This window comes from Heptranchias perlo, chromosome 13 (genome assembly GCF_035084215.1).
Source record: "Heptranchias perlo isolate sHepPer1 chromosome 13, sHepPer1.hap1, whole genome shotgun sequence".
Lineage (NCBI taxonomy): Eukaryota > Metazoa > Chordata > Chondrichthyes > Hexanchiformes > Hexanchidae > Heptranchias > Heptranchias perlo.
In genome coordinates, this window is record NC_090337.1 from 11,849,052 (window position 1) to 11,875,747 (window position 26,696).

At 42.8% G+C, this 26,696-nt stretch overlaps 2 protein-coding genes across 7 annotated transcripts in view; one reads left to right on the forward strand and one right to left on the reverse strand.

Moving 5' to 3' along the window:
* The window catches only part of LOC137331279 (mediator of RNA polymerase II transcription subunit 12-like protein), a 482,895-nt gene that overhangs the window by 303,511 nt on the left and 152,688 nt on the right, over nt 1–26,696 (reverse strand). For 5 of the 6 annotated variants that reach the window (XM_067994976.1, XM_067994975.1, XM_067994980.1 and 2 more), the window contains exon 17: nt 23,456–23,533. The exons of the other annotated variant lie outside the window; for it this stretch is intronic. In XM_067994976.1, coding sequence (XP_067851077.1) covers nt 23,456–23,533 — 78 coding nt within the window. The remainder of the gene's footprint in view (nt 1–23,455; nt 23,534–26,696) is intronic. 6 annotated transcript variants of the gene reach the window in all.
* On the forward strand, nt 1,521–2,543 carry LOC137331010 (P2Y purinoceptor 14-like). The gene has a single exon (XM_067994602.1). The coding sequence runs from the start codon at nt 1,521–1,523 to the stop codon at nt 2,541–2,543; it is 1,023 nt and encodes a 340-aa protein (XP_067850703.1).

A 26,696-nucleotide genomic window follows, 5' to 3' on the forward strand; every position in this document is an offset into this window, starting at 1 on the left:
TGGAATCCACTGCCTGAAAGGCTGGTGAAAGCAGATTTAAAAGGGAATTGGATAAATACTTGAAGGGAAAAAAATGACAGGGCTATGGGAAAAGAGCAGCAGAGTGGGACTAATTTGATAGCTCTTTCAAAGAGCTGGCACAGGCACAACGGGCTGAATGGCCTCATTCTGTGCTGTACCATACTATGATACTATGTAAATGCAACAGCCATTTCAACATCGATCGCACCTTGGAACACAGATGATGATTTCATACACGACCCAAATCCCTCATTTTTTTTCTTGTAATGTCCCCGCTAACGAATAGGTGTAAGCCAAACCTGTAATACTGACTAAACAGAGTTAACGTTTCAGGTCGATGACCTGTCGTCAGAACTGTAATACTGACCTTTCCTTCTCTGATTCACATTCAGTCTAGATTCTCTTGTGAATAACATTCAATAATGCAGATATCGGAATGATCCTCAAAATGGTAAGAAGCCCTGGAAATCTCTCTCTCTCTCTCTCTCTCTCTCTCTCTCTCACTCACACACACACACACACCCCTGAAACTGTCTCAGAACTGCAAAAACATTTAGCTTAATCACAGACAGACAGGCAAATACAACAGCACATAACAGGGATGAAAACAGAAAACGCTGGAAATGCACAGCAGGTTTGTCAACGCCGTGGAAGTCACTAGCATTTAGGTGTGGATTCTTTGTCAGACCTGGAAGATAAGCAGACTCCTTTACAAGGTGAATGAAATGACATGGGTGGAGGAAATAGTCAAAAGTCACGTATTGCTAGCATTTACAATTTTTATTAAAAATTTCCAACCTTTGAGGATTTTTCTTTTAAAACCAGCAGATAGCAGGAAATGAGGTGACATCATGTTAATAATCTATGGTTCAGATGACATTAGTAAACCAGCTGAGCTTCCCTCATGTATTTTGTGGTGTTTACTGAACCACCTCAATTAGCAAAGTTATATGATTCATTTGCCAGAAACCATCACACTAGATCCAGAGCATTCAATATTAAATTATTTTGGAACTCAAGCAAGTGTCAGCATTGGCACAATTGGGAGCACACTCACCTGAGTTAGAAGGTTGTGGATTCAAGCCCCACTCCAGAGACTTCAGCACATAACCTAAATTGACACTTTAGTGCAGTACCAACAGAGTTCTTTCAAGAAGAGGCACAAAGTCTGCAAGCAGTAGTTACATAGTTTGCTACAACCCTGCAGAATTTGATATATCAAAAGCCCCCTGTTAGAGATGGGCAGTGTGTAATGTATTTACTGAGGAAAACCAAAGCTTGCTTTATCATAAGGCATTATACATCAAGTGAGTTGTAGTGATTAGCTGTTGTACTTCCAAAAGGGACATAAAAAATATTAATAAACAGCAACTATTCAATAAAATACTAAATCCCCAAGCACATTTTGCTTTTCAAGGACTGTTGCCTCTTATAGCAAATTGTTATGTGACATCTTTCACGAAAGGTAACTTATTCTACTTTAACATTCAGATGTGTTGATGGCTGACTCTGCAGCAAACACCGAGACTGTCACCAGGACAAATTACTCTGGCAACACGACTTGCCAGATTCTTTCCAATGGCTTTACAACATTTACAATTATTGCCTATGCATCAATTTGTATGGTTGGAATCATTCTCAACAGCCTGGCTTTCTGGGTGTACTTCTGTCACATTCCCAGCAGAAACGGCATCATCGTCTATTTGAAGAACCTAGTCATAGCCGACTTCTTGCTGGTCCTGTCACTGCTGATGAGAATCATCGGAGACAGCAAAGTGGACTCCCCAGTACTGAGAAAAATCTACTGCAATTTTGTAACGTGCGTCTTTTATTTAAACTTGTATTCAAGCATTTTCTTCCTGGGATACATTGCAGCCACCAGATACCTGAAAATTGTCAAACCACTCAAAACATATGCATTTCAGAACCTCAAGTCCGCAAAAATTCTCTCCGTAGGAACTTGGTGTGTACTTGTTGGCCTTGGATTGTCGTATATTTTCCTGAAAGGGAAAAAGCCAACCCATAAAAGTACAGGAGGGACCTGTTTAGAATTTAGAACTGGCCTGGGAATTTACTGGCACATAGTTCTCCACACTGGTGGCACAATCGTGTTTTTCTGCGTGTTAATAGGGCTTTGTTTCTTTTATTTTCAAACTGCAAAACGACTCGACAAATCCCCTTCTCCAAGGTCACTCAAAAAGCAAGCCAAGGCAAAGAACAACATTCTAATTCTGCTTGCGGTGTTCTTGGTTTGTTTTGTTCCCTACCACATCATAAGGCTCCCTTACATTTTAACTCAGATAAATGTCATTTCAGATTGTTTTTGGAAAAAGACATTGTACCACTTGAAAGAATCTTCCATTGTGCTGTCAGCACTTAACGCATGCTTCGATCCAGTGATCTACTTTCTGTTTTGCAAGGCATTTAGGTTAAAGTTGGGCCTGGACAAAAAGACAAAGGACCATGATTCACACAACGATCTGTCCTTGCGTGCTAAAGTTTCACAATCCATACTCGATTAAACCACCAACAGCCATGAACCAGTGAGAGAGAATGTAATACCAATCTTGCAAAATTACACTGAACCAGCCCTTGCTCTCGATCATTCCACTTTACTAAGAAGGAAATAGCAAACACTTTAAGTGGGCTATTAAGTAGGATGGGAAGAAAGAAGACATTGCATTAAAACAACGCCTTTCACATCCTCGGGATGGACCAAAGTACTTCAGAGCCATTGAATTGTTTTTTTGAAGTGTAGTCACTGTTTGTCATGTAGGCAAACATAGTGGTCAATTTGCACAGAGCAAGGTCCCACAAAACTACAATGAGATGAATTAACAGTTCGTCTGCTGTTGCTGATGTTGGCTGAGGGATACATGTTGGCCACGGAAGATTTTAAGTCCTCAACTTAAACTATACCCTGGAACCACTGGGACTATAATCACCGGTATCAATGGGATTCACCGAGGTTCCCATTCGCTCAAGTCTTTCAGTATGGATTCATTGCATCGACACCCGCTCTCACCAATTGATCATTTGGCCCAGACTTGATACAGCATTTGTTCAGATGTAGATTCTCACAACTCTCATTAGGTGAATGGGGAACTTCTCTAATCAGCAGCCATTAAGAGCTTCTGTTTTTTTAAAAAAAGTATCAGCCAAATGCACAGAACTTTTCAGGAAGTGAAAAGCTTTGTTGTGCAGTATTAAGTTAAAATAATGGTTTGCTTTGCACCAAAAGGAAAATGTAACCAGTGGTAAAATATATGTTCAAACGTTCTAAACTCCAGACCACAAAATATTAATCTAGCAATCTTGCCAACGTCTGTGCAAAGCACAAAACAACTAAACATTTTATATGGATTGTTTAGTTTGGATTGTGCGAGACTGGCATCCACGTAGCCACCCATGCGCCAGCTCCCTGTGTTGACAATGTTAAGTCTCCCTCTCTTATTCTGGTGGCAGAATGATAAAAGCACAAATAAATGAGTCTACCATTCTGCTGCCAAGCAACGTTAAAGGTGGTGAGTCAGCATACGAGTGGCAGTCTCCTACAATCTCAACTGAACAAAAATTACAGTGTAAAATGTCTACACACTGGTAGTATAATACTCAGTTTTATCATTCCCAGTTTTAAAAAAAAAAGAGATCCAACAGTAAATTGGAATTTTGGTACGTCTTACAATGAATCCCATTGCTTAATTTGATTTCGAGAATCCAGAAGTATGTGTTGCCTACCTGGTGCAAGCATAGTTTATCTCGGAGTAACTGGAGAGAAACTTGGAAGGGGGGGGGGGGGGGGGGGGGGGGAGATCCAGTTGTCGTGTTGGTCCCAACATTGGTCCATGTTGGGACCAATGACGTAGGGAAGAAAAGGGGAGGAAGTCCTGCAAAGGGGATATCAGAAGCAATGAACTAAATTAAAAAGCACGACCTCATGGATGGAAATCTCAGGATAACTACCCGAGCCACGTGCTAATTGGCATAGGGATAGACAGATCAGGAAGGTGAATGCGTGGCTGAAAGAGAGGTGTGGGAAGGAGGGGTTCCATTTCATGGGACACTGGCACCATAACTGAGACAGGAAGGAGCTGTACCACTGAGACGGGCTCCACCTGAACCGGAATGGGACCAGTGTCCGAGCAGAAAGGATAAATGGAGTGGTCAATAGGACTTTAAATTAGTAAGAAGGTGGGGGGAGTGGGGGGAATCTGGGGAAGGTAACATAACTCTGAAGAAAAAACAAATAGGAAATGAGAGTAAAATTCAGACAAAGTTAGATCACAGATCAGCCATGATCTTATCAAATGGCGGAGCAGGCTCGAGGGGCTGAATGGCCTACTCCTGTTCCTATATTCCTAAAGTTAAGGAATAAGGGTAACACAAATGGTCAGGGAACAAATACAGTTATAGAACACAAGTACTGCAGAATATAATGTATTTAGAAAGGGTAGGGAGGAAGGGGGGTCGGGTAGCTGTACTAATTAGTGACACCATAATGGCAATAGAAAAAAGGGACATATGTATCATTAGGATAGAAACAGAATCCATATGGATTGAGACAAAGGATAAGAAGGGATTGATCATGTTAATAGGTATATTAATGGTGGAAGGGAAGTAAAGGATGAAATATGTAGACAAATCTATGAAATGAGTAAAAAACAATGAATAATAATCATGGGAGATTTCAACTACCCCCAAATAAACTGGCAAGAAGAGGCATGGAAAGGAGAAAAGGGAATAGAGTTTTTAATCAGTGTGTACATGACTCCTTTCTTAACCAGTATGTGAAAAGCCTAAAAAAGGAATCAGTGCTGGATCTAGTAATAGGAAAAGAACCACAACAGATAAGAGAAGTAAGCGTGGGGAACATCTAGGCAATAGTGATCATGACATAATAAGACATGTGCCTTGTAGATGGTGGAAAGGTTTTGGGGAGTCACTCACCACAGAATACCTAACCTCTGACCTGCTCTTGTAGCCACAGTATTTATATGGCTGGTCCAGTTAAGTTTCTGGTCAATGGTGACCCCCAGGATGTTGATGGTGGGGGATTTGGCAATGGTAATGCCGTTGAATGTCAGGGGGAGGTGGTTAGACCCTCTCTTGTTGGAGAGGGTCATTGCCTGGCACTTGTGTGGCGCAAATGTTACCTGCCACATATCAGCCCAAGCCTGGTTGTTGTCCAGGTCTTGTGGCGTGCGGGCACGGACTGCTTTGTTATTTGAGGGGTTGCGAATGGAACTGAACACTGTGCAATCATCAGCGAACATCCCCATTTCTGACCTTATAACGGAGGGAAGGTCATTGATGAAGCAGCTGAAGATGGTTGGGCCGAGGACACTGCCCTGAGGAACTCCTGCAGCAATGTCCTGGGGCTGAGATGATTGGCCTCCAACAACCACTACCATCTTCCTTTGTGCTAGGTATGATTCCAGCCACTGGAGAGTTTTCCTCCTGATTCCCATTGACTTCAATTTTTGCACTCATGTGCTGGACTCTGATGGGGATGTTTACAGAGCCTCCTCCTCCCGTTAGTTGTTTAATTGTCTACCACCATTCACGACTGGATGTGGCAGAACTGCAGAGCTTGGATCTGATCCATTGCTTGTGGAATCGCTTACCTCTGTCTATAGCATGTTGCTACCGCTGTTTAGCATGCATGTAGTCAAGTTGTAGCTTCACCAGGTTGGCACCTCATTTTTAGATACGCCTGGTACTGCTCCTGACATGCTCTTCTACACTCCTCATGGAACCAGGGTTGATCTCCTGGCTTGTTGGTAATGGTAGAGTGAGGAATATGTTGGGCCATGAGGTTACAGATTGTGCTGGAATACAATTCTGCTGCTGCTGAATGCCCAGTTTTGAGCTGCTAGATCTGTTCTGAATCTATCCCATTTAGCACGGTGGTAGTGCCACACAACACGTTGGATGGTATCCTCAGTGCGAAGACGTGACTTGGTCTCCACGAGGACTGTGCGGTGGTCATTCCTACCAATGCTGTCATGGACAAATGCATCTGCGACAAGTAGATTGGTGAGGACGAGGTCAAGTAGGTTTTTCCCTCGTGTTGGTTTGTTCACCACCTGCCGCTGGCCCAGTCTGGCAGCTATGTCCTTCAGGACTCGGCCAGCTCGGTCAATAGTGGTGCTACCGAGCCACTCGGTGATGGACATTGAAGTCCCCCACCCAGAGTACATTCTTTGCCCTTGCTACCCTCAGTGCTTCCTCCAAGTAGCGCTCAACATTGAGGAGGACTGATTCATCAGCTGAAGGAGGGCAGAAGATGGTAATCAGCAGGAGGTTTCCTTGCCCATGTTTAACCTGATGCCATGAGATTTCATGGGGTCCGGAGTCAATGTTGAGGAATCCCAGGGCCACTCCCTCCTGACTGTATATCACTGTACCGCCACCTCTGGTTGGTCTGTCCTGCTGGTGGGACAGGACATACCCAGGGATGGTGGTGGAAGAGTCCGGGACGTTGGCTGAAAGGTATGATTCTGTGAGTATGGCTATGTCAGGCTGTTGCTTGACCAGTCTATGGGACAGCTCTCCCAATTTTGGCACAAGTCCCCAGATATTAGTGAGGAGAACTTTGCAGGGTCAACTGGGTTTGGTTTGCCTTTGTCGTGTCCAGTGCCTATTGGTCCGATGCCGGATGGTCCATGCAGTTTTATTCTTATTATGACTTTTTATATTATTATGACTCTTATATCATAGCAGGTACAGCACAGGAGGAGGCCATTCAGCCCATCGTGCCTGTGTCAGCTCTTTGAAAGAGCTATCCAGTTAGTCCCATTCCCCTGCTCTTTCCCCATAGCCCAGTAAATTTTTTCCCTTAGTATTTATCTAATTCCCTTTTAAAAGTTACTATTGAATCTGCTTCTGCTACCCTTTCAGGTAGTGTATTCCAGATTAAAAAAAGAACAAATGAACTTGCATTTATAAAGCACCTTTCACGACCTTAGGATGTCCCAAAGCGCTTTACAGCCAATAAAGTACTTTATGAAGTGTTGTCACTGTCGTAATGTAGGAAACGCAACAGCTAATTTGCACACAGCAAGGTCCCACAAACAGCAATGTGATATCAACCAGATAATCTGTTTTAATGATGTTGGTTGAGGGATAAATATTGGCCAGGACACCGGGGAGAACTCCCCTGCTCCTCTTCGAAATAATGCCATGGGATCTTTTACACATTTTACAAAGCAAATAGTAAAAGAGTTAACAGATGCTTTCTTTGCGACACTATCCGAAAACCTTTTACAGATAAATTATATTACGTACCAAAAAAATTGTATTCTGATTTTTTTTAAAAATACAATAACAATTTTCTTTAACTATATGAAGAATAATGTGAAGATTTCAATCACAAGAATCTGTCAGCAAATTTGCAGCAGCAAGTTAACCTTAATTTCGTGTGACTGTCACAGGAAACAAATGCAAAACTGGTTGTCTGCTGTACCCACCACATCGTCAGGGTGTGCAGAATCTGCCCGAGTCATGATACTGCTGGAGCTCTGAGGAGACGATATGTAAACCAGTGTTTCAATGTATTTTTTGTAACTTAATCCACAATAACATTTATAAAATAGAAATTATAAAATGATCAAATCAATGATTGTATTTTTGTACATTTTAATTTACTTGTACCATCTATCAAGTTTATTTTTCTATCCCATTTTTTGTTCCTCCCTTGCCAAATGCATAAAGTGACCAAAACAAATGCACAGATGATGTCCTCCCTGGTCCTTATACATGATGCTATTGGACTGGCAGTAAAATGGTGTAAAAGAATGATTCATCTACCCATTACCCACCTCTCGCCTTTCTGTACGTAAATAGCCAATTCTCCACTAACTGTGTCCCCAAGAAAGAATAACCAAATTCTGGAATTTCTTGTGTATATAAATAGCGAGAGAAAAATGATGTTCTCAAACTCTATGTCTATCATTCTTCTGTTGTCTAACTCTTGCATATTTCCTCCCCCCACCTCTTTATTAACTACAAGACATTCATATTTTATAAATAAAGTTATTTAGTAAAAAAAAAGCCAACATCTGCCCTGTGATGAAATATTGCTGATGTATTTGCCAAAGATTGATTACCCACCTTTAAGTATGAGGTTACAATTCACATAGCAAAAAGAGGAAAGAAGGTGCAGAAAAGGCCAATCAGAGCAATGGAGTTTTCAGGGGATAGGGGGAGTCGTTGGGCTGGAGTTGTTTGGGAGGAGCTGGGTCAGGAAAGGATTTAAACACAAGGATGAGAACTTTAAATTGGAGGCATTGGGGGACCGAGAGCCAAGGTACATTTGTGTGCACAGGGGTGAGCAGGGCTTGGTGCAGGTTAAAATATGGGCAGTGTTTTGGATGAGCTGAAGTTTATGGACAGTGCAGGATGAAGCATTTGAACTGTCACAACAGGAGATAACAAAGGCATGGATGAGGGTTTCAGCAGTAGATGGGCTAAGGCAGGGGCAGAGACGGGTAGCATTAGTGATGGAGAGAATATGGAATCGGAAGCTCAGCTTCGGATCAAATAAGACATCAAGTTTGCTAACAGTCTGGTTCAGACCATGGTTGTGGCCAGGAAGGGGGATAGAATTGGTGGCAAGGGTTTTTTTTTTTTTATTCGGTCATGGGATGTGGGCGGCGCTGGCAAGGCCAGCATTTATTGCCCATCCCTAATTGCCCTCGAGAAGATGGCGGTGAGCCGCCTTCTTGAACTGCTGCAATCCGTGTGGTGAAGGTTCTCCCACAGTGCTGTTAGGTTGGGTGTTCCAGGATTTTGACCCAGCAACAATGAAGGAACTGCGATATATTTCCAAATCAGGATGGTGTGTGACTTGGAGTGGAACGTGCAGGTGGTGTTGTTCCCATGTGCCTGCTGCTCTTGTCCTTCTAGGTGGTAGGGGTCGCGGGTTTGGGGAGGTGCTGTCGAAGAAGCCTTGGCGAATTGCTGCAGTGCATCCTGTGGATGGTACACACTGCAACCACGGTGCACCGGTGGTGAAGGGAGTGAATGCGCTGGATGGGGTGCCAATCAAGCGGGCTGCTTTGTCCTGGATGGTGTCGAGCTTCGAGTGTTGTTGGAGCTGCACTCATTCAGGCAAGTGGAGAGTATTCCATCACACTCCTGACCTGTGCCTTGTAGATGGTGGAAAGGCTTTGGGGAGTCTGGAAGCGAGTCACTCACCACAGAATACCCAGCCTCTGACCTGCTCTTGTAGCCACAGTATTTATATGGCTGGTCCAGTTAAGTTTCCAGTCAATGGTGACCCCCAGGATGTTGATGGTGGGGGATTCGGTGATGGTAATGCCGTTGAATGTCAAGGGGAGGTGGTTAGACTCTCTTGTTGGAGACGGTCATTGCCTGGCACTTGTCTGGCGCGAATGTTACTTGCCACTTATCAGCCCAATCCTGGATGTTGTCCAGGTCTTGCTGCATGCGGGCACGGACTGCTTCATTATCTGAAAAGGTACAAAGTTTGTGGCAGGGGCTGATGACAGTGTCTTTGATCTTCCCAATGTTTAACTGCAAGAAATTGTGGTTCATCCAAGACTTGCAGTCTGCCAACACAGTGGTCATGGAGGGCTAGAGAAAGGTGGTGCAGAGGTAGAAATGGATGTCACCAGCATACATATGGAAGCTGACCCCAGGTTTGCAGATGATGTCACCATATGTTTTGACCAGGAGCAAAAAGTGATTTTGCTGGTCAGGTTTGGGTAGCATAGCAATCGAATGGTTCATAATGGAGGAATATGTTATTTCAAGATGATCCACATTTTCTCGCTTACAAGTGAAACTTTTCATTGAAACAAGCAGCTTTTTTTTTTGAGTCACTGCCTCACAGTGGTAGGATGCTTTGTGGGTTTATGTTTAGACTCCAGATAGCAAATTCAATACAAACGCAATGCAGATTAAGGAGTTAAACAAGCAACAGATTGCCCCACAGCACTGCATGACAGCAATACAGTTTCTGACAGGAAGCAAGGAGGAAGAAAAATTAAAAAATCAAGTATTTTAAAATCAGACAGTAAGTCACTCCTAGCTACTTTCACACATTTAGCTCCAGTCTTCTCACCTGGAATAGGAGAGATGGGAGAAAGGAGGAGAAACTGAAGCAGAGTACAGAAATCTAACAGGGAAACAGTTGGTGATATGCTAACTTTCTCTCTCCTGCATTTGAGGCTGTGCACAACCATCTTTAAAATTGTAACTAAAAGCACCCAAAATAAGAGTGATGGTTGCATGTACCAAGATCTATTTAAAATGAGGAAGCAGGCAGGTGCTTGGATTTAGCTCTCGAGGTCATACGCTTCATGTGAACATGAGAAGAGGCAGTTAAGATAGTGCTTTCAAAAATATAAATAAGCAAGGGAAGTTTACATTTGATTTGTAGGAGCATGAACAGAGGTTGAACCCACAGATGGAGAATCCGCGTGTTGCCTCTCCCAACAAATTCTGACCATGCTCAGAGATAAAGGGGAATTCCTCAACCTTGACGGGCTGAAGCTCGGAGGACTTTTGGAGGACTTTCTCCTTCAACTCGCACAATTGAATTACTAACTCGTCAAGAATTATGATGTGTGGAGCGAGTTTATATTAGCAGAAAAACAGAAACATTTATGTGATCCAGGAGGGATTATACCCCGTTCTCCTAGGATTAGAGTTGGCAGGAACATAACTATATTTACTGGGTATAGTATTAAAACAATAGCTAAACGGGAAACATTTTACACTTAGATCAAGAAATCAGCACAAAATGTGAAATCCTATCACCCGTTCACTCATTGCATTTATCTGGAGCGGACATACTCTATTGTTTGGAAGGCTAAACATCCTTGCAGTCTATAGAATACAGGTAATGCAAGCTGCTATAAACTCACACTGGTGATAGGTTTATTTTCTTCTCTGTCTGTCCTCCAGGTACAGTTACAGCTCTGGAAAGTGTCATCACTGTCGGGAGGATTTTCTCACCTCATTGAAATGCAATAACCGAAATGATCACATTCAATGGATAAATGTTCTGTATGGTGCGAAGCTGAGCAGCATAGACCTTGCTGAGTTAGCACACCTCAGTCACGGCAGTAATACGAGTGGTACAAATGGCCTCAGGCCTTTTTTTGGGGGGACGGGGGGAAAAAATGAGGTGGGGAGAGAAAATCAAAAATTACCCAGTGTTCCAGCTTCTGATAGTTATCTGATGACCTCTGCTGGAAAGAGAGCAGGTGTGCAGACACCAAGTAAGGACAGGATCAGTGTGTGTACATGCGAACTTCACATTAAGACTGGATTGGGCTCAGTCAGATGTGATGAGCTGACCCTCTTTCCCCTCCAACTGAACAGCCTGCCCTCAGCCATTTGGTTTGACTCACACTTGAAGAATGGATGGGATACTGGAAGACTGCCAGCTAGGTGCAATTGTATGCTGGCATGAGTAAGCACCTTCATGAGGGAGGGGATCGGAGAAGCTTAGAAAAACAATTTAAAAAATAAAACTAATGGGAACATTTCTATATTTCTCAGTGAAAACCTTGATTAATGTGGGAAAATACAAAGTTTTTTTTAGAAAATTCCTTGTGAAAGAAATAAGGACACACTAAATGCAGTCAAAACGGTGGTTTGCAGATGAATTTGCCCCACTTCATTTCCTCTTTCAAGTAGCAAATTCTCTAGTTAGTTGAGTCAAACACTCACATTTAAAAATCTGATGCACTGTACAGAAGATGCCCGGTTTGGGAAGAATCTCACTGTAAGACTGGCATCAGTTCATCGTCCCTTCTGCCTGCTCTTCACCGGGAATGGTATATGATAAAGAAGGAAGAAGAAAAAACAATACAACTTGCATTTCCATAGTGTTCTTTGCATCAGGAAAACGTCCCCGAGTGCTTTACAGTTAGGAGATGAGAAAGAGTGGGCACCAAGAAGGAGGAAATGGGAAGATTAGGATGGAGGGGACCAAACCTTAAAAGATGGTAGCTCGAGCTCAATGAACGAATTAAAAATACTATGGTGTTGAAATTCACATTCCAGCACTTCGTAATGAGAAAAAATACAACCCCCACACACAGATCTGCTTAGATAAGCAAATATCACACTTGACATCTACAGCATTTTACTATCTTTAATTAATCCAGTTCATGTACCACTAAGACCTATTAGCACATTATTTCTGCATGCTTGCCAGAATCCAGCATCAGTAACCTGCCTCTTCAGAACACAACCACTAGATGATTTTGCAGTGCAATCACTCACACTGCTGAGTCTACATCACGCACAAGACAGCAAAAAGAGAGTATGTCTGTTATAATACTGATGTGGAGATGCCGGTGATGGACTGGGGTTGACAATTGTAAACAATTTTACAACACCAAGTTATAGTCCAGCAATTTTATTTTAAATTCACAAGCTTTCGGAGGCTTCCCCCTTCATCAGGTGAACGATGTGAAAATCGTTCACATCGTTCACCTGACGAAGGGGGAAGCCTCCGAAAGCTTGTGAATTTAAAATAAAATTGCTGGACTATAACTTGGTGTTGTAAAATTGTTTACAATTGTTATAATGCTCTCACTGGACTTTTTCATATAAACACACAGATCTCCCTCGGCATTGCTCATGGAAAATCAGAAGATACACTGCTTTATAACAGGAATATTATACTGTGTAATGCACTATTATTCTGCCACCAGGTGGATGTGTGTTTAATTAGCCTTTAAAGCCACACAGTTTAATTGCTTAAGCACACCTTGAGTCCAATTTGATGCTAATTGCTGTTGCTGAGGGAAGGTTGACTGTACATTGGCAGCTAATTGTAAATCTTTGGTTCATCACCTTGAAAGAGGTCATTATCAAGGTCAGAAGAAGTCATGCCTTTTTATTGCAGGTACGGTGGTTATCTTACTGGACTAGAAATCCAGAGGCCTGGACTAATAATCCAGAGAATGTGGATCCCACCACGGCAGTGCGAGAATTTGAATTCAGTTTTAAAAATCTGGAAATAAAAAGCTGGTATCTGTAAAGTATCAGACCATGCTGTTAGCAGATTCTTGTAAAAACCCAACTGGTTTATTAATGTCCTTTAGGGAAAGAAATCTGCCCTCCTTATCCGGTCTGGCCTATATGTGATTCCAATCCCACACCAATGTGGTTGACTCTTAACTTCCCTCAGCAGTGGCCTAGCAAGTCCCGTACGGCAAACAAGGGATGGCCAATAAACGCTGGCCTTGCCGGCGACGCCCACATCCTGATAATGAATTTTTAAAATGCTACTTGTTCTTGGTTCTCTGTGTGTTCGTAGAACAGAATCGTAGAACCGTTACTGCATAGGAGGAGGCCATTCGGCCCATCGAGCCTGTGCCGGCTCTTTGTAAGAGTGATCGAGTTAGTCCCGTTCCCCCGCTCTTTCCCCAGAGCCCTGCAAATTTTTTCTCTTCACATATTTATCCAATTCCTTTTTGAAAGCCACGATTGAATCTGCATCCATCACCCTTTCAGGCAGCGCATTCCAGATCAGTTTGTGAACTGTTTACTGTTTTATGAATATGATATTTGAGCTAATCAGATGACAAGACTTTTGTATCTATTAATTTCCAGTGATGTTGCTCTTGGGTAGTCTGGGGTCTGGAGAATGGTTATGATATTCAGCTTCTAACCTGGCTTGTTCTTTTAAAGCTATGGCTCAATTATTCATTGTGAGGATGTAGTACAAAAAGGCTTTTGAACTCTGAGGTCAGATGATAACTGCAACTGCTTGTAAACTTCTGGCTCCAGGTCACAAGAATGCAACATGACCGAACTGCTTTCTTTTTCTAAAAAAAAAAGATTGTTTTGCATCTGTAACAAAGTAGAACACCTGGAATGTAACAGACGTGCACTGGATGCAAGGTTACACACACACTAGGGTTGCCAACTCTGGCTGAATGTGTTCCTGGAGGTTTCATCACATGACCCCCTACCTCCAACAGCCCGACCCCCCCACTATTGGTCACCAAACATCCATCGTCACAGCACTCCGCCTTCCCACAGCCAATTGGAAAGCGAAAAGGCTCTTCATTATCCAACTGGATGATTCTTGACTGTCATTCATACATGCTTTTTCCCCATCGCCATTATTTTTATCACTGGTAAACATAAGTGTTAAAAGAAAATGAAAAAAAAGATAATTTTTTTAAATTTCCCCTATGATTTTTCTCCAGGGTTTTACTCGCAGCAACGTCATGGAGATTAATCCTCAATTCCTGGAGACTCCAGGCCAATCCTGGAGGGTTGGGTGGACGCGGACGCTCGGTCTGTTTGTCTCTCGGTCAAGGAGTCAGAGGATGCACAGATTTATGAAAGTATGAATGTTAAGCCAATTTTTTTCTTAAAAATTAACAGCTGGAAACATAGCTGAGAGCGGGGGGTTAAATCAGCAAAGCCGTTTCTTAAAATCACAGTGCCTGGAAAAGCAGGAAATAAAGCCGGTTTTAAAGCTTGTTTTTGTTTTTACAAACAGCCTGAGGTGAGGCTATAGCTTCATTATTAGCGGGTACACTTGCAGAGCCAGAAAGAGCAAAGACTGAAGATGATGTACTTCAAATAGAACCAAGACCCATAGTCAAAAAGCAGGGAGAAGGACCACAATTTAACTTCTTTTGGACAGAGATCAGGACTGCATTTTCCTTGTTTTTTTGCAGCTGGTGCCAGGAAGTGCAGGGAGTAGAGGGACAAAGGGCTGGCAACATGCAGGGGGGATCTGGCAGTAATGAGGGGAATCAGAGCATTGGGGAGTACTGGGGTCTGGCACTGTTGAAATGGAGGAAGTCTTGAAAAATGTGCCCAAGTACCCTGGCTGGGTATTTATTATAATCAACACACCCGCAATTAATTAAAATATTTGCAATCAGATTAAAATAGGTGATGTAATTAGCTTCCCAAGACAAAGGCTAAACATAAACACATGTGATCTAACATGCTGCTCTGCTTAACTGAAAAGTTTTCAAAACTCAACTTTTTAAAAAATTCATTCACAGGATGTGGGCATTGCTGGCGAAGCCGGCATTTATTGCCCATCCCTAATTGCCCTTGAGGAGCTAGTGTTGAGCCACCTTCTTGAACCACTGTAGTTCCTGTGGTGAAGGTTCTCCCACAGTGCTGTTAGATGGGGAGTTCCAAGCAACGATGAAGGAACGGCGATATATGTCCATGTCAGGATGGTGTGTGGCTTGGAGGGGAACTTGCAGGTGGTGTTGTTCCCAAGTACCTGCTGCCCTTCTCCTTCTAGATGGTGGAGGTCGCGGGTTTGGGAGGTGCTGTCGAAGAAGCCTTGGCGAGTTGCTGCAGTGAATCCAGTAGGTAGTACACACTGCAGCCATGGCACACCAGTGGTGAATGTTTAAGGTGATTGGTGGGCTGCTGATCAAGTGGGCTGCTTTGTCCTGGATGTTGTTTGAGCTTCTTGAGTGTTGTTGCAACTGTGGAATGCAACAATATGAAGTAGTGTCCCAGAATGCTAAGTGATGGTAGGGCACATTTTCCTATGCTAGCTAATGTGAGAAAAAACAACAGAGTGTCTAAGGCAGGCTGTCTTGTTACACACTCTGACTTTTTTCCCACTCAGACTACAGAAATATATATCCAAACGTGACAGTACCTGAGATATTAGATGGCAGATGTTGGAAGGAGCTTCAAGGAGAGAGTGTGTCCGCATGTCAACTGGATGTTACGATGTGGTACGCAGGTCTGCGTTATTCATTTGGTGGTTGCACTTGGAATTGAGAGAACTCTGGCCTCGTTCCATATTGGTGTTAGGTATCAGTTACATATCGGGGGGCGGGGGGGGGGGGGGTTAATTTTAACCTAACTCTCCAGGATGGAAACACACAGGATTGAGCGGAATGCCAGTTTTACACCCTGCCCAATATCACTCTCCATTGACTTCAATCGAGCAGGCTGTAATAGAATCATAGAAGTTTACAACATGGAAACAGGCCCTTCGGCCCAACATGTCCATGTCGCCCAGTTTATACCACTAAGCTAGTCCCAATTGCCTGCACTTGGCCCATATCCCTCTATACCCATCTTACCCATGTAACTGTCCAAATGCTTTTTAAAAGACAAAATTGTACCCGCCTCTACTACTGCCTCTGGCAGCTCGTTCCAGACACTCACCACCCTTTGAGTGAAAAAAATTGCCCCTCTGGACCCTTATAATAGCGTTTGCACCCGATCTAGTCAGTTTCCTCGACGAGCAGGTTAGGTTAAAATTGACTCCATAGTGTGAGCCCTTATCTTAATGACTGATAATGCTAATAAAAGTACAGTGGTAACTGGTGACGTGAGCAAGCATAGATAATAGTCATAGTAACAGAAAGGAGGCTCGCAGAGTCGATAGGAGAAGGCCTACATTTTCCACACCACTTTCCATACTCTCAGGACCACGAAAATTCCAGTCCCAGAAGTGCAGAGTGTTCCCCCTTAGCGTTCGCAGTGGGAGTACCATGCAGCTATCACTGACCACTGATAGCACACCTGCCTGACTACCATAAATTCCCCTTGCTCACCAAACCAACCTCTCAAGTCCTAGCCGTGAATCCGCATCTTTCTCTAGTTTCCCTCCCATCTCCGCCCGTGCTCTCTCCGAGCTCATCTCATGCATGAGAACTACCGCCTGCTCCCTTGGACCCCATTCCCACTGGACTGCTGACCACCCAACTTCCTTTCCTAGCCCCATCGTAAATGACGCCCAGTCCTCATGCTTTCCCCCTCCCTTTTAGGGAACTTAGGATTAAATCCATCCACAGCAGTGCAGAGATCAAGCCCGGTCTCCCCCTCCCTGTCCCCCCACACCAAGCCCCAGGCTTCTTGGAATTCAAACAGGTAGAACCAGTGGAACAGCAAGGCAGCAGGAGCCAGCAGTATGGGAGAAATGCAAATTCGTATTTTTAACTTGCAAAAAAAAACTGCAAATCTGCAAAAGGATGCCCACTCCTGTTTTAATGCAGTGCTGTGAGGGACAGCAGCCCCATAGGTATGAAAACAGGTTGCACTGCTGCCCCTGAATAAACCCAGCACCACCTCAGGAGATGGAGGCAATGTGATACTGCCAGAGAACATAAGTAATACCCACACCACTGACTGCCCATTTTTGATTGTTTTCACTTTGCTAGCCTGCACAGGCCTTCAGCATCAAGAGATGTTGCTTTCACGTAGTAGGTGGATGCATGTTTGCACAAGGTTGCAAGGCTGTAATTCCAAAGGAAAATGCTGCACAGGGTAACAAAAGAAAAAAAAACAAATTTGCGTTTATATAGTACCTTTCGCGACCTCAGGATTTCCCAAAGCACTTTACAGCCAATTAAGTGCTTTGGAAGTGTAGTCACTGTTGTAATGTAGGAAACGTGGCCACCAATTTGCGCACAGCAAGATCCCACAGTGATGAGATAATGACTAGAAAATCTGTTTTACTGACATTGGTTAGGGGTTGGCCAGGACACCAGGGAGAACTCCCCTGCTCTTCTTCGAATAGTGCTATGGGATCTTTTAGGTCCACTTGAAAGGGCAGGCAGAGCCTCAGTTTAATGTCTCATCTAAAAGACAGTGCAGCATTCCCTCAGTACTGGACTGGAGTGTCAGCCTAGATTTTGTGCTCAAGTCTCTGGAGTGGGACTTGAACCCACAACCTCAAACTCAGAGGCAAGTGTGCTACCAACTGAGCCACAGCGGACACCACGGAGGCTCAAGCAACACTGCCAGCTTCAATATCCACAGTATTCGGGATCTAATGCACATCATGCACCACCCTATGCTAGCCAGTATTACTCTGGCCCTACAGGCTGGGAGATAATTCAGTGGAACCTAAGAATATATCATAAATGCAGCCAGGCTATTATCGGCCGCAGACACAAACATCAGTGATCCCGTTTCCCCCTGAAATGGGAGCATCATGCCGCAAGCACAGAGCACGGGACTCGCTCGCCAGCAAACGCAGGCAGAGCCAACGGTGCTCCAGGTTTCAGTGGAAGCCTGTAGGCAACTGAGCGCAGCCAGTATGACTTACACAGCTCGATGGCATTGCCAAATTTATCTGGCAATGGAACAACGCATTGTCCAGCCAGACTGTTGAACCAAGGTCTGTACCATAGCAACACCGCGGTGGCACCGATCAAGCTACTCAAAGGAAATGTTAAGTGTTGGTGGGGGAGGGACGCAATGGGAAGGAATGCTTTCAATGTTCAGTGAGCTTCCCTTTTTTTTCCCCCCCTAGGGAAATTAAACTTTTATAAAAAGCCCCTACTTTACAGGAATGGCGACGTTTTCCAGTCCTGAATACCAAAAAGGACAGGTCCAAATCAGGAAGTTTCCCCTGTCAACAGAGTGTGGCCAATTTCTATTACTTCCTACGGTGCAATTCACTGATTGGCCCACAGTCACCATTAGCAGAAAGGAACGTTCGAGTTTAGGAACCTAAAATAATGGGTCTGTACAGCCAAATGGAAATGAATAATAAATTTTAAATATTGCCCACAGCATAGGCGTTTCTGGACAACTGGTTTGTCTTTTTAAAAAAAAATATAGAAGAACAAGTTACCTAAATGGGTAGAGGTTAGAAATTCTTCACACTGAAAATGACCTCCGCCCAACCACAAAATTTTTGTTTTAAACTCAATATACAGTATCAGGGCAGTGAAGGAAACACACATTAACTAGTCATAATGTTTTACCAGCACTTGAGGCTGTGTAACTGGAAAGTGTGAACTTAAAGCTGACAGATTACTGTAGATCTAACTGTATTGAAATATACAAAGGACCAACCGGAAATAATTTTTTTTAAAAAGTAATCAAAAATTGAGGGGGAAATCCCGACTTGGTCCAGGTGCGTCAAGACGTGCAGGTGGGATGGGGCGAACAAACTGAAGGAAAATTTGCTAATAAGTTACAAAACCATCTATGACTTGAAAAATGAATGAGGATACAATACAATGAGTACCAACGTAGGATTGTTTTGGTTATACAACCTCCCTATACTACACTATATTATTGAACAACCTCAATGTAAAAATAAGAATATTTGGCTTAGAGCCAAACAACAACAACTTGCATTTATATAGCACCTTAATGTAGTGAAGCGTCCCAAGGTGCTTCACAGGAGCATTATCAAACAAAATTTAACATCAAGCCACATAAGGAGCCATTAGGACAGGCTTGGTCACAGAGATAGGTTTTAAGGTGCGTCTTAAAGAAGAGAGGGCGGAGAGCTTTAGGGAGGGAATTCCAGAACTTAGGGCCTAGGCAGCTAAAGGCACAGCCGCCAACGGTGGAGTAATGAAAATCGGAGATGCACAAGAGGCTAGAATTGGAGGAACACAAAGTCCTCGGAGGGTTGTAGGGCTGGAGGAGGTCAGAGAGATAAGGAGGGGCGAGGCCACGAAGGGATTTGAACACAAGGATAAGAATTTTGAATTCGAGGCATTGCCGGACCGGGAGCCAATGTAGGCCAGCGAGCACAGGGCTGATGGGTGAATGGGACTTGATGCGAGTTAGGATACGGGAAGCAGAGTTTTGCTTGAACTGAAGTTTACGGAGGGTGGCTGGTGGGAAGCCGGCCAGGAGAGCATTGGATTAGTCAAGTCTGGAGGTAATAAAGACCAGGAGGTTCTGGGTTCAGACCCTGGTCAGTTCGGAGTTAACTGTTCTTAACCAGGGTATCAGTTGATATGTTAGTTGACTGGGGTTATGGGGTGGGGTGGGACACAGGGGTAATACAAGAGGATTTAAAAAAAAACTGTGTGTTCCTGATAGCCATGATTGAATGTTGGCTGAGAACATTACTGGACTTGGTTATAATGCCCTTCACAAATCAAATAATCCATCAACATTCATTCTCCAGGCTCCCACAGAAAGAAAGGTCACACAGGTGAGGTACTGGAGGGCTGCTGACACCAACCAAACTATTGAGTTGTGTTTCAGAAGGGGAGAGAAGAGGAGAAAAGGGAGGGACGTTGCACCACCTGGAACAAAAAGGCACATTATTTCTTTAAAGAGAACGGTCACCATTTTTGTAAAGGGGAAACAAACTAGTTTGCGATACTTATTGTAATGACATTACAGATCAAATCATATCTGACATTAATCATATCACAACATATTATTGTGAAACATGAAAGGTGGGGGGAAAAGCTACCCACAGAAAGGTTTATCAGGAGGGACAGCAACCTTTTTACAAAGGCTTTTAAAAATGTCAATTCTAAATCTACAAGAGATACATTAGGTGCAGAGAATAACATCACACACACAGATTCACAGCGGTCTAACTCTGTGAAGGCCTGGTTTCATCTACGTCAATCAACTCCTTTTCAAAAAAAAAACCACACATCCCACAGCAAACCATATCCTGAAATAGAGGAAAACATGAGCAAAGCAATTAGACTGACACACGACATTGCCATCGACACTACACTACTCAAACGGCCAGCATCATCTTCCCGAACAACCACGGGTCCTGTCTAACTGAACTCATTTAGAAACAAAATAATCCATTGTGTGAATCAGGTATGAAGTTTTTTTTTTGTTAACTTAAAAGACACCAACTACGTTAACACTACAGATACAAATGATTGTTAATTGATCAGGAAGTAAAGCGTTTACATGTGAAAACCAAACATCTTCAATATTTTTTTGTTGTGTATATTCTGTAGAAAACTGCTCGGCTAAATTTCAAATTTTGGCTCACAACTTCACCCTTTGCTGGTGAGGTCTGCTGGCAACTCGAGAATGGTGATAGAGCAAGCTTTTTAAAAACAAAAATTGACCCAAAGCTTTGTAAGCTACAAATATCGCTGGAACGTTTAAAGTTTAGGATTTTTCCAGCAGCTGGATCTACTTTGTCGGCAAGTTTTTAAAATCATTTTTTTTTAAATAAAAATGTTTACTGTATTGCTACATCAAGTGCATGATGGGATAGGTTTAGCTGTTTGGAGGATGGGCAATGAAATAATGGTTATGTCAATCATGTAGAGATCCAGGTAAACCTGTCAGCAGCGTGTATGAAAGCAGACATGGCCAGAGCCATTGGTTTGAGGTGACCTCGTAAATCAAATTGAGTTCTTATTACACTGGATTCCAGGCTTTTCAGTGTTTTAGAGGGATCACATTCAGCGACTGCATGTGTTTTTCCGTTAAAAAAAACAGAAATTTTATGGACCTGCATTGTACTATACAAAGAGGATGCTATTCCTTGTGGTCTGCATGTAAAAGGATATGGGGAAAAGGCAGGAAAGTGGAGTTGAGGTAAAAATCTGATCAGCCATGATCTCATTAAATGGTGAAGCAGGCTCAAAAGGGCCAAATTTCCTACTCCTGCTCCGATCTCTTTTATGGTCTTACAATGAGGGCCAGTGACGGAACAAGAAGAATTGGGGTTTTATTACTTGAGATTCTAGGGTGTTTTTTTTTTAAATAGATCGGTCTTTTTAGGATCCTGCGAAAACCAATCCTATTGCAATTCAGGATTAAACACAGCTTTGCTTTTTCTTTAAAAAAAAGAGCAGCGATATATAGCAACACAAACCTAAACTGAATCATTCTCTCCACATCATTTAACCAGTCAACATGTAAAAATGTTTGCTACATCTGAACGATTTGTTGCTTTCGTGCTCTGTACTGCTGTAGCCACCACAACATTTATCTAAAGTGTAATCTAATTTCACTTCTTCCTCCTTCTGTCTCGGAAGGGTTGTGACGTCAATATTTCTTTCTGTTTCACCAATTTCCTTTTGCAGAAGTGAGTGTTTAAAGGGCTCTCAGTCATTTTTTATTTAAAAGAAAAAGAAACGAGAAAAATTTTGAAAAGTAACTTTTAACTTTTTAAGCATCACTTTGCTATCCTAAATACTAAGACAAAAAGTTACCATCAAAAAGCACTACCATCAGGAGCCAAGCACTGTAATCAATATAAACAGGGTAGGAATTACAGGGACTGCTTCAGGGCATGAAGTAGAACTTGAAAAAGTAACTTACGTTTGTAACTGAGTGAGAGCAGGGAATTACAGATGACTTAATAGTGCCCATCAACACAGGTTAATCTTTGGAAAGACTATTACTAGAACTTATATTTCTGGTAAACTGAAACATGCCAACTGCTGCTGAAGAGCGTGAGTAATAAGGGAAATTCAGGGAGGGAGTACAATACAACTGGGAATGTACAATGTGGTCTGCATGCAAAAGTTACGTTAATGACGAAACAACAGGCGAAAAAATGGTGTTTAACTTCTTAAAGGTCATTAATAGCATTGCACTTAAGTGCAGGTGACCCATTTTCTGACTCATCAAGCATTTCCTACAAGCTGCTTCCTTCTAAGGGAAACAAGACATTAGATAGATAACATACTTCCTTTCTCAAATTTAGACAAGCAGCAGAGGGCTTTGGAGACTTAAACAGCAGAGCTGCCCTGAACTCAACGTTATACAGCATTGGTATTCTGAAACAGGACGTCTATATTAGCAGCTACGTTACCCTCACTTAAGAACGGGCAACCACTTGAAGTCAGCGAAAACCTCTCTTCATCCAGACACCAAGTTGTTTACTCGTCTGGTTGAAAATTTCAACATACTAGACAAGTTGCCTTATTAAAGCATCAACACAGTAAGTCTGTTTTCTCTTATGGTTTATTTGTTGTCCTCTGCTTTACTAGGTTCCCTCTCACCCTCAGCTATATAAACCCATTAAAATCTCTCTTGTATAGACCCCGCCCCACCCCACCCAAGTCAGAAATGCCTAAATAATTGAATGTCTTTGGTTTGATTTAAAACCATTCCAGAAGTTAATTTTCAAATCTAATTTTTCTTTCTCATTTCAGATCTTAATAAATTAGGCTTTACCTTTTTGTTCGCACACAATGAGCTCAGAACCTTCAAACAACTCCAGAACTCATTGTATAAACAACAACAATATGGAAGCCTTCACTTATTTCTACTATTTAATCTTCCTGATTGGCATTATTGGGAGTTGCATAGCACTTTGGGCATTTATCAGCCAAAGGAAAGCCAGAAAATGCCTTAATATCTACCTAATTAACCTACTGACTGCCGATTTTCTCCTAAGTTTGGCTCTGCCTTTCAAAATAGCTGTTGACTTGGGTATTGCTCCCTGGAGTTTGAAGATCTTCCACTGCCAGGTCACGGCATGTCTCATCTATATTAATATGTATTCGTCAATTATATTTCTGGGCTTCGTGAGCATAGATCGATACATTCAGTTATCAGAGAATTCAAGATTCCAACGGATACAGGAACCAGGTTTTGCGAAAATGATGTCCGTCGTGATATGGGGAATGGTCCTGCTGTTGATGGTGCCAAACATGGCCATCCCCATCAAAAGTGTAAACCCAATGCCCGTTCTGAGGTGCGCGGAGATCAAGATAACGCTGGGGCTGCACTGGCATGTCCTTACCAATTTTATCTGCATCGCGATATTCATGAATGTTTCAGTTGTGCTCCTGACCTCCAACTTTCTTGTGGCGAAAAAACTCTACAAAAACAAGGACAGAGAAATGCAGAAAGGTGTACAGCAAACTCTGAGGCATGTTTTCATACTGACCGTCATCTACGTTATTTGCTTTGTTCCATATCACATTGTTCGGACTCCTTACACTCTCAGTCAATATAAACCGGTGAGAGACTGCAGTGTTCAGCAAACCCTGTTTTTAGCAAAGGAGTCCACGTTCCTTTTAGCTGTTCTCAATCTTTGTTTTGATCCCATTTTATATTTCTACCTCTGCAAATCATTCCGATCAAAAATTACAGAAACGTTTGGATCAACAAAAGAGACCAGGCAGAAAAAAAGTGAGAGTGAAGAGGGAAACGAGACTAACTTAACGATGTGCAATTAAAATGGACCCTCTCTTGTATATTCCCCTTTTTTTTTTGAAAGCCTTATAATGCAAAAATCTTAAAACCCATCGCAGAAATTTAAGATTTTTTTAAAAGATTTTGTAGCGATGCCAGTTTTCTTGACAAATAGGCTACAAGAAAAAAAAAATCACATTTACAATGTTCTTACATTGGACTTTTAACTTAGACAAAAGTACAATCTGTCCGAGCCTACAAGACAAGATAAACCATTGTGAGGAAACTAGTCTGACAAGAAAAATACTCCAATGCTGAAACTGCACTTGTTATAAAATATAGGTTATATGTTTATCATCATTGATGTAATAAGTACATAACTGGGATTCCATCTTAATCATGTATTCAGTGCTGTACAAAATTATATATTTTATATATTATTTAATTAAACTTGTGTTTCATTAAGATTTGATTGGAGAAATGATTATAACCATGGCATCCATTTTAGAAGCAACCGCTTTCTATCTTCTTGTTATCTTTGATCTCCTTACTTTTTGAGCAGCAATCATAATTTGCAAGTAACCAATGCACTGATACAATACTTTGCATCCATTTATAGATTGGATTATTGATTGGGCCAAGAGGGAAGGGAAAGAAATGAGTCAAATGAATCAGCTTGAAAAAAAAGTGTCTGGTTTGACTCAGTGGTAGCACTCTCATCTCAGAGGCAGAAGTTGATGGGTTTCAGGGACTTGAGCACATCATCTAAACTTTCACATTAGTGCAGCACTGAGACGTTAAACCAAGGCCCCGTGCACCAGGTACAAGTGGATGCAAAATATTCCACTATTCAAAAGGAGAGCAGGGGAGTTCTCCCGATGTCCTGGTCAATACTTATCTCTCAAACACCATCAAGAACAGGTTAACTGGTAATTCATCTCATTCATTTCTCTGCTGCTCGAGGGATCAGCCTGCTGCATTTACCTACAAAACAGTGACCACACTTCTAAAATTAATTAATTGGTTTGCAAAGCGTTTTAGGGACATTCTCAGGGCATGAAAGACACTGTATAAATGCAAGCTCTTTCTAAATGTAGGAAAAAGATCAGATGCACTGCTGCACATTTCTAACTGTGCATCAGTACAATGCCGGGGTAAATCTTGCGACGAAGAACACTTTTGGTAAAAAGCTGAGGTCGCAAAGGGATAAACAAATGAATCAGTGGCAGAGGCAATTTCTTTGCAGAAGAAAAGAAACACTACATTTTGTGCCTATAGTTTTAAATTGTGTGTTCCTTTGTGCAAAATATAGCTTTAGGCCCCCATTTGAGCATTGCTGAAAGTCGCTTACTTTGATTGAACAAAATAGTTCTGGTGTTGTTCACCGTGTTTCTTCCCTTAACATGATTCTGCAGGCAGTAAAAGTGAACAGTTGGAATGGTTGGGGAGGCAATTTTTTTTTAAACCAAATCTATGCCTCTCTGGCCCAAATTCCCTCAAACTGCAAGGTGTTGATAGAGTACATCAGGAAAAACTGCTTCCACTGGCAGGAGGGTCAGTAACCAAAGGACACTGATTTAAGGTAATTGGCAAAAGAACCAGAGGGAAGATGAAAAGAACTTTTTTTTCTACAGAGAATTGTTATGATCTGGAATGCACTGCCTGAAAGGGTGGTCATGATGTGGAGATGCTGGTGATGGACTGGGGTGGACAAATGTAAGGAATCTTACAACACCAGGTTATAGCCCAACAAATTTATTTTAAAATCACAAGCTTTCGGAGATTATCCCCTTCGTCAGGTGAATGAGTGAAAAGGTTCTCAAATCACATATCTTATACTAGGCTGGGACAGCATCACACCAATCAAAAGGTGTCGTTGTTATTCAAACAGGCCAGTCACGGAGAACAGCACATCCCAGTACACTGGATATACATTGTGTCAATTACACAGACAGACAGAAAGAAACCCAAATGGCAGAGAGAGAGAGGGAATATTAAAAACATAATTTTTTTCCCCTTTTTGCTGGTGGGGTTACGTGTAGCGTGACATGAACCCAAGATCCCGGTTGAGGCCGTCCTCATGGGTGCGGAACTTGGCTATCAACTTCTGCTCGACGATTTTGCGTTGTCGTGTGTCTCGAAGGCCGCCTTGGAGAACGCTTACCCGAAGATCGGTGGCTGAATGTCCTTGACTGCTAAAGTGTTCCCCGACTGGGAGGGAGCCCTCCTGTCTGGCGATTGTTGCGCGGTGTCCGTTCATCCGTTGTCGCAGTGTCTGCATGGTCTCGCCAATGTACCATGCTCCGGGGCATCCTTTCCTGCAACGTATGAGGTAGACAACGTTGGCCGAGTCACAGGAGTATGAACCATGTACCTGGTGGGTGGTGTCCTCTCGTGTGATGGTGGTATCCGTGTCGATGATCTGGCATGTCTTGCAGAGGTTGCCGTGGCAGGGTTGTGTGGTGTCGTGGACGCTGTTCTCCTGAAAACTGGGTAACTTGCTGCGAACGATGGTCTGTTTGAGGTTGGGTGGCTGTTTAAAGGCGAGTAGTGGAGGCGTGGGGATGGCCTTAGCGAGGTGTTCGTCGTCATCGATGACATGTTGAAGGCTGCGGAGAACATGGTGTAGTTTCTCCGCTCCGGGGAAGTACTGGACGACGAAGGGTACTCTGTTGGTTGCATCCCGTGTTTGTCTTCTGAGGAGGTCTATGCGATTCTTCGCTGTGGCCCGTCGGAACTGTCCATCGACAAGTCGAGCGTCATATCCCGTTCTTACGAGGGCGTCTTTCAGCGTCTGTAGGTGTCCATCGCGTTCCTCCTCGTCTGAGCAGATCCTGTGTATTCGC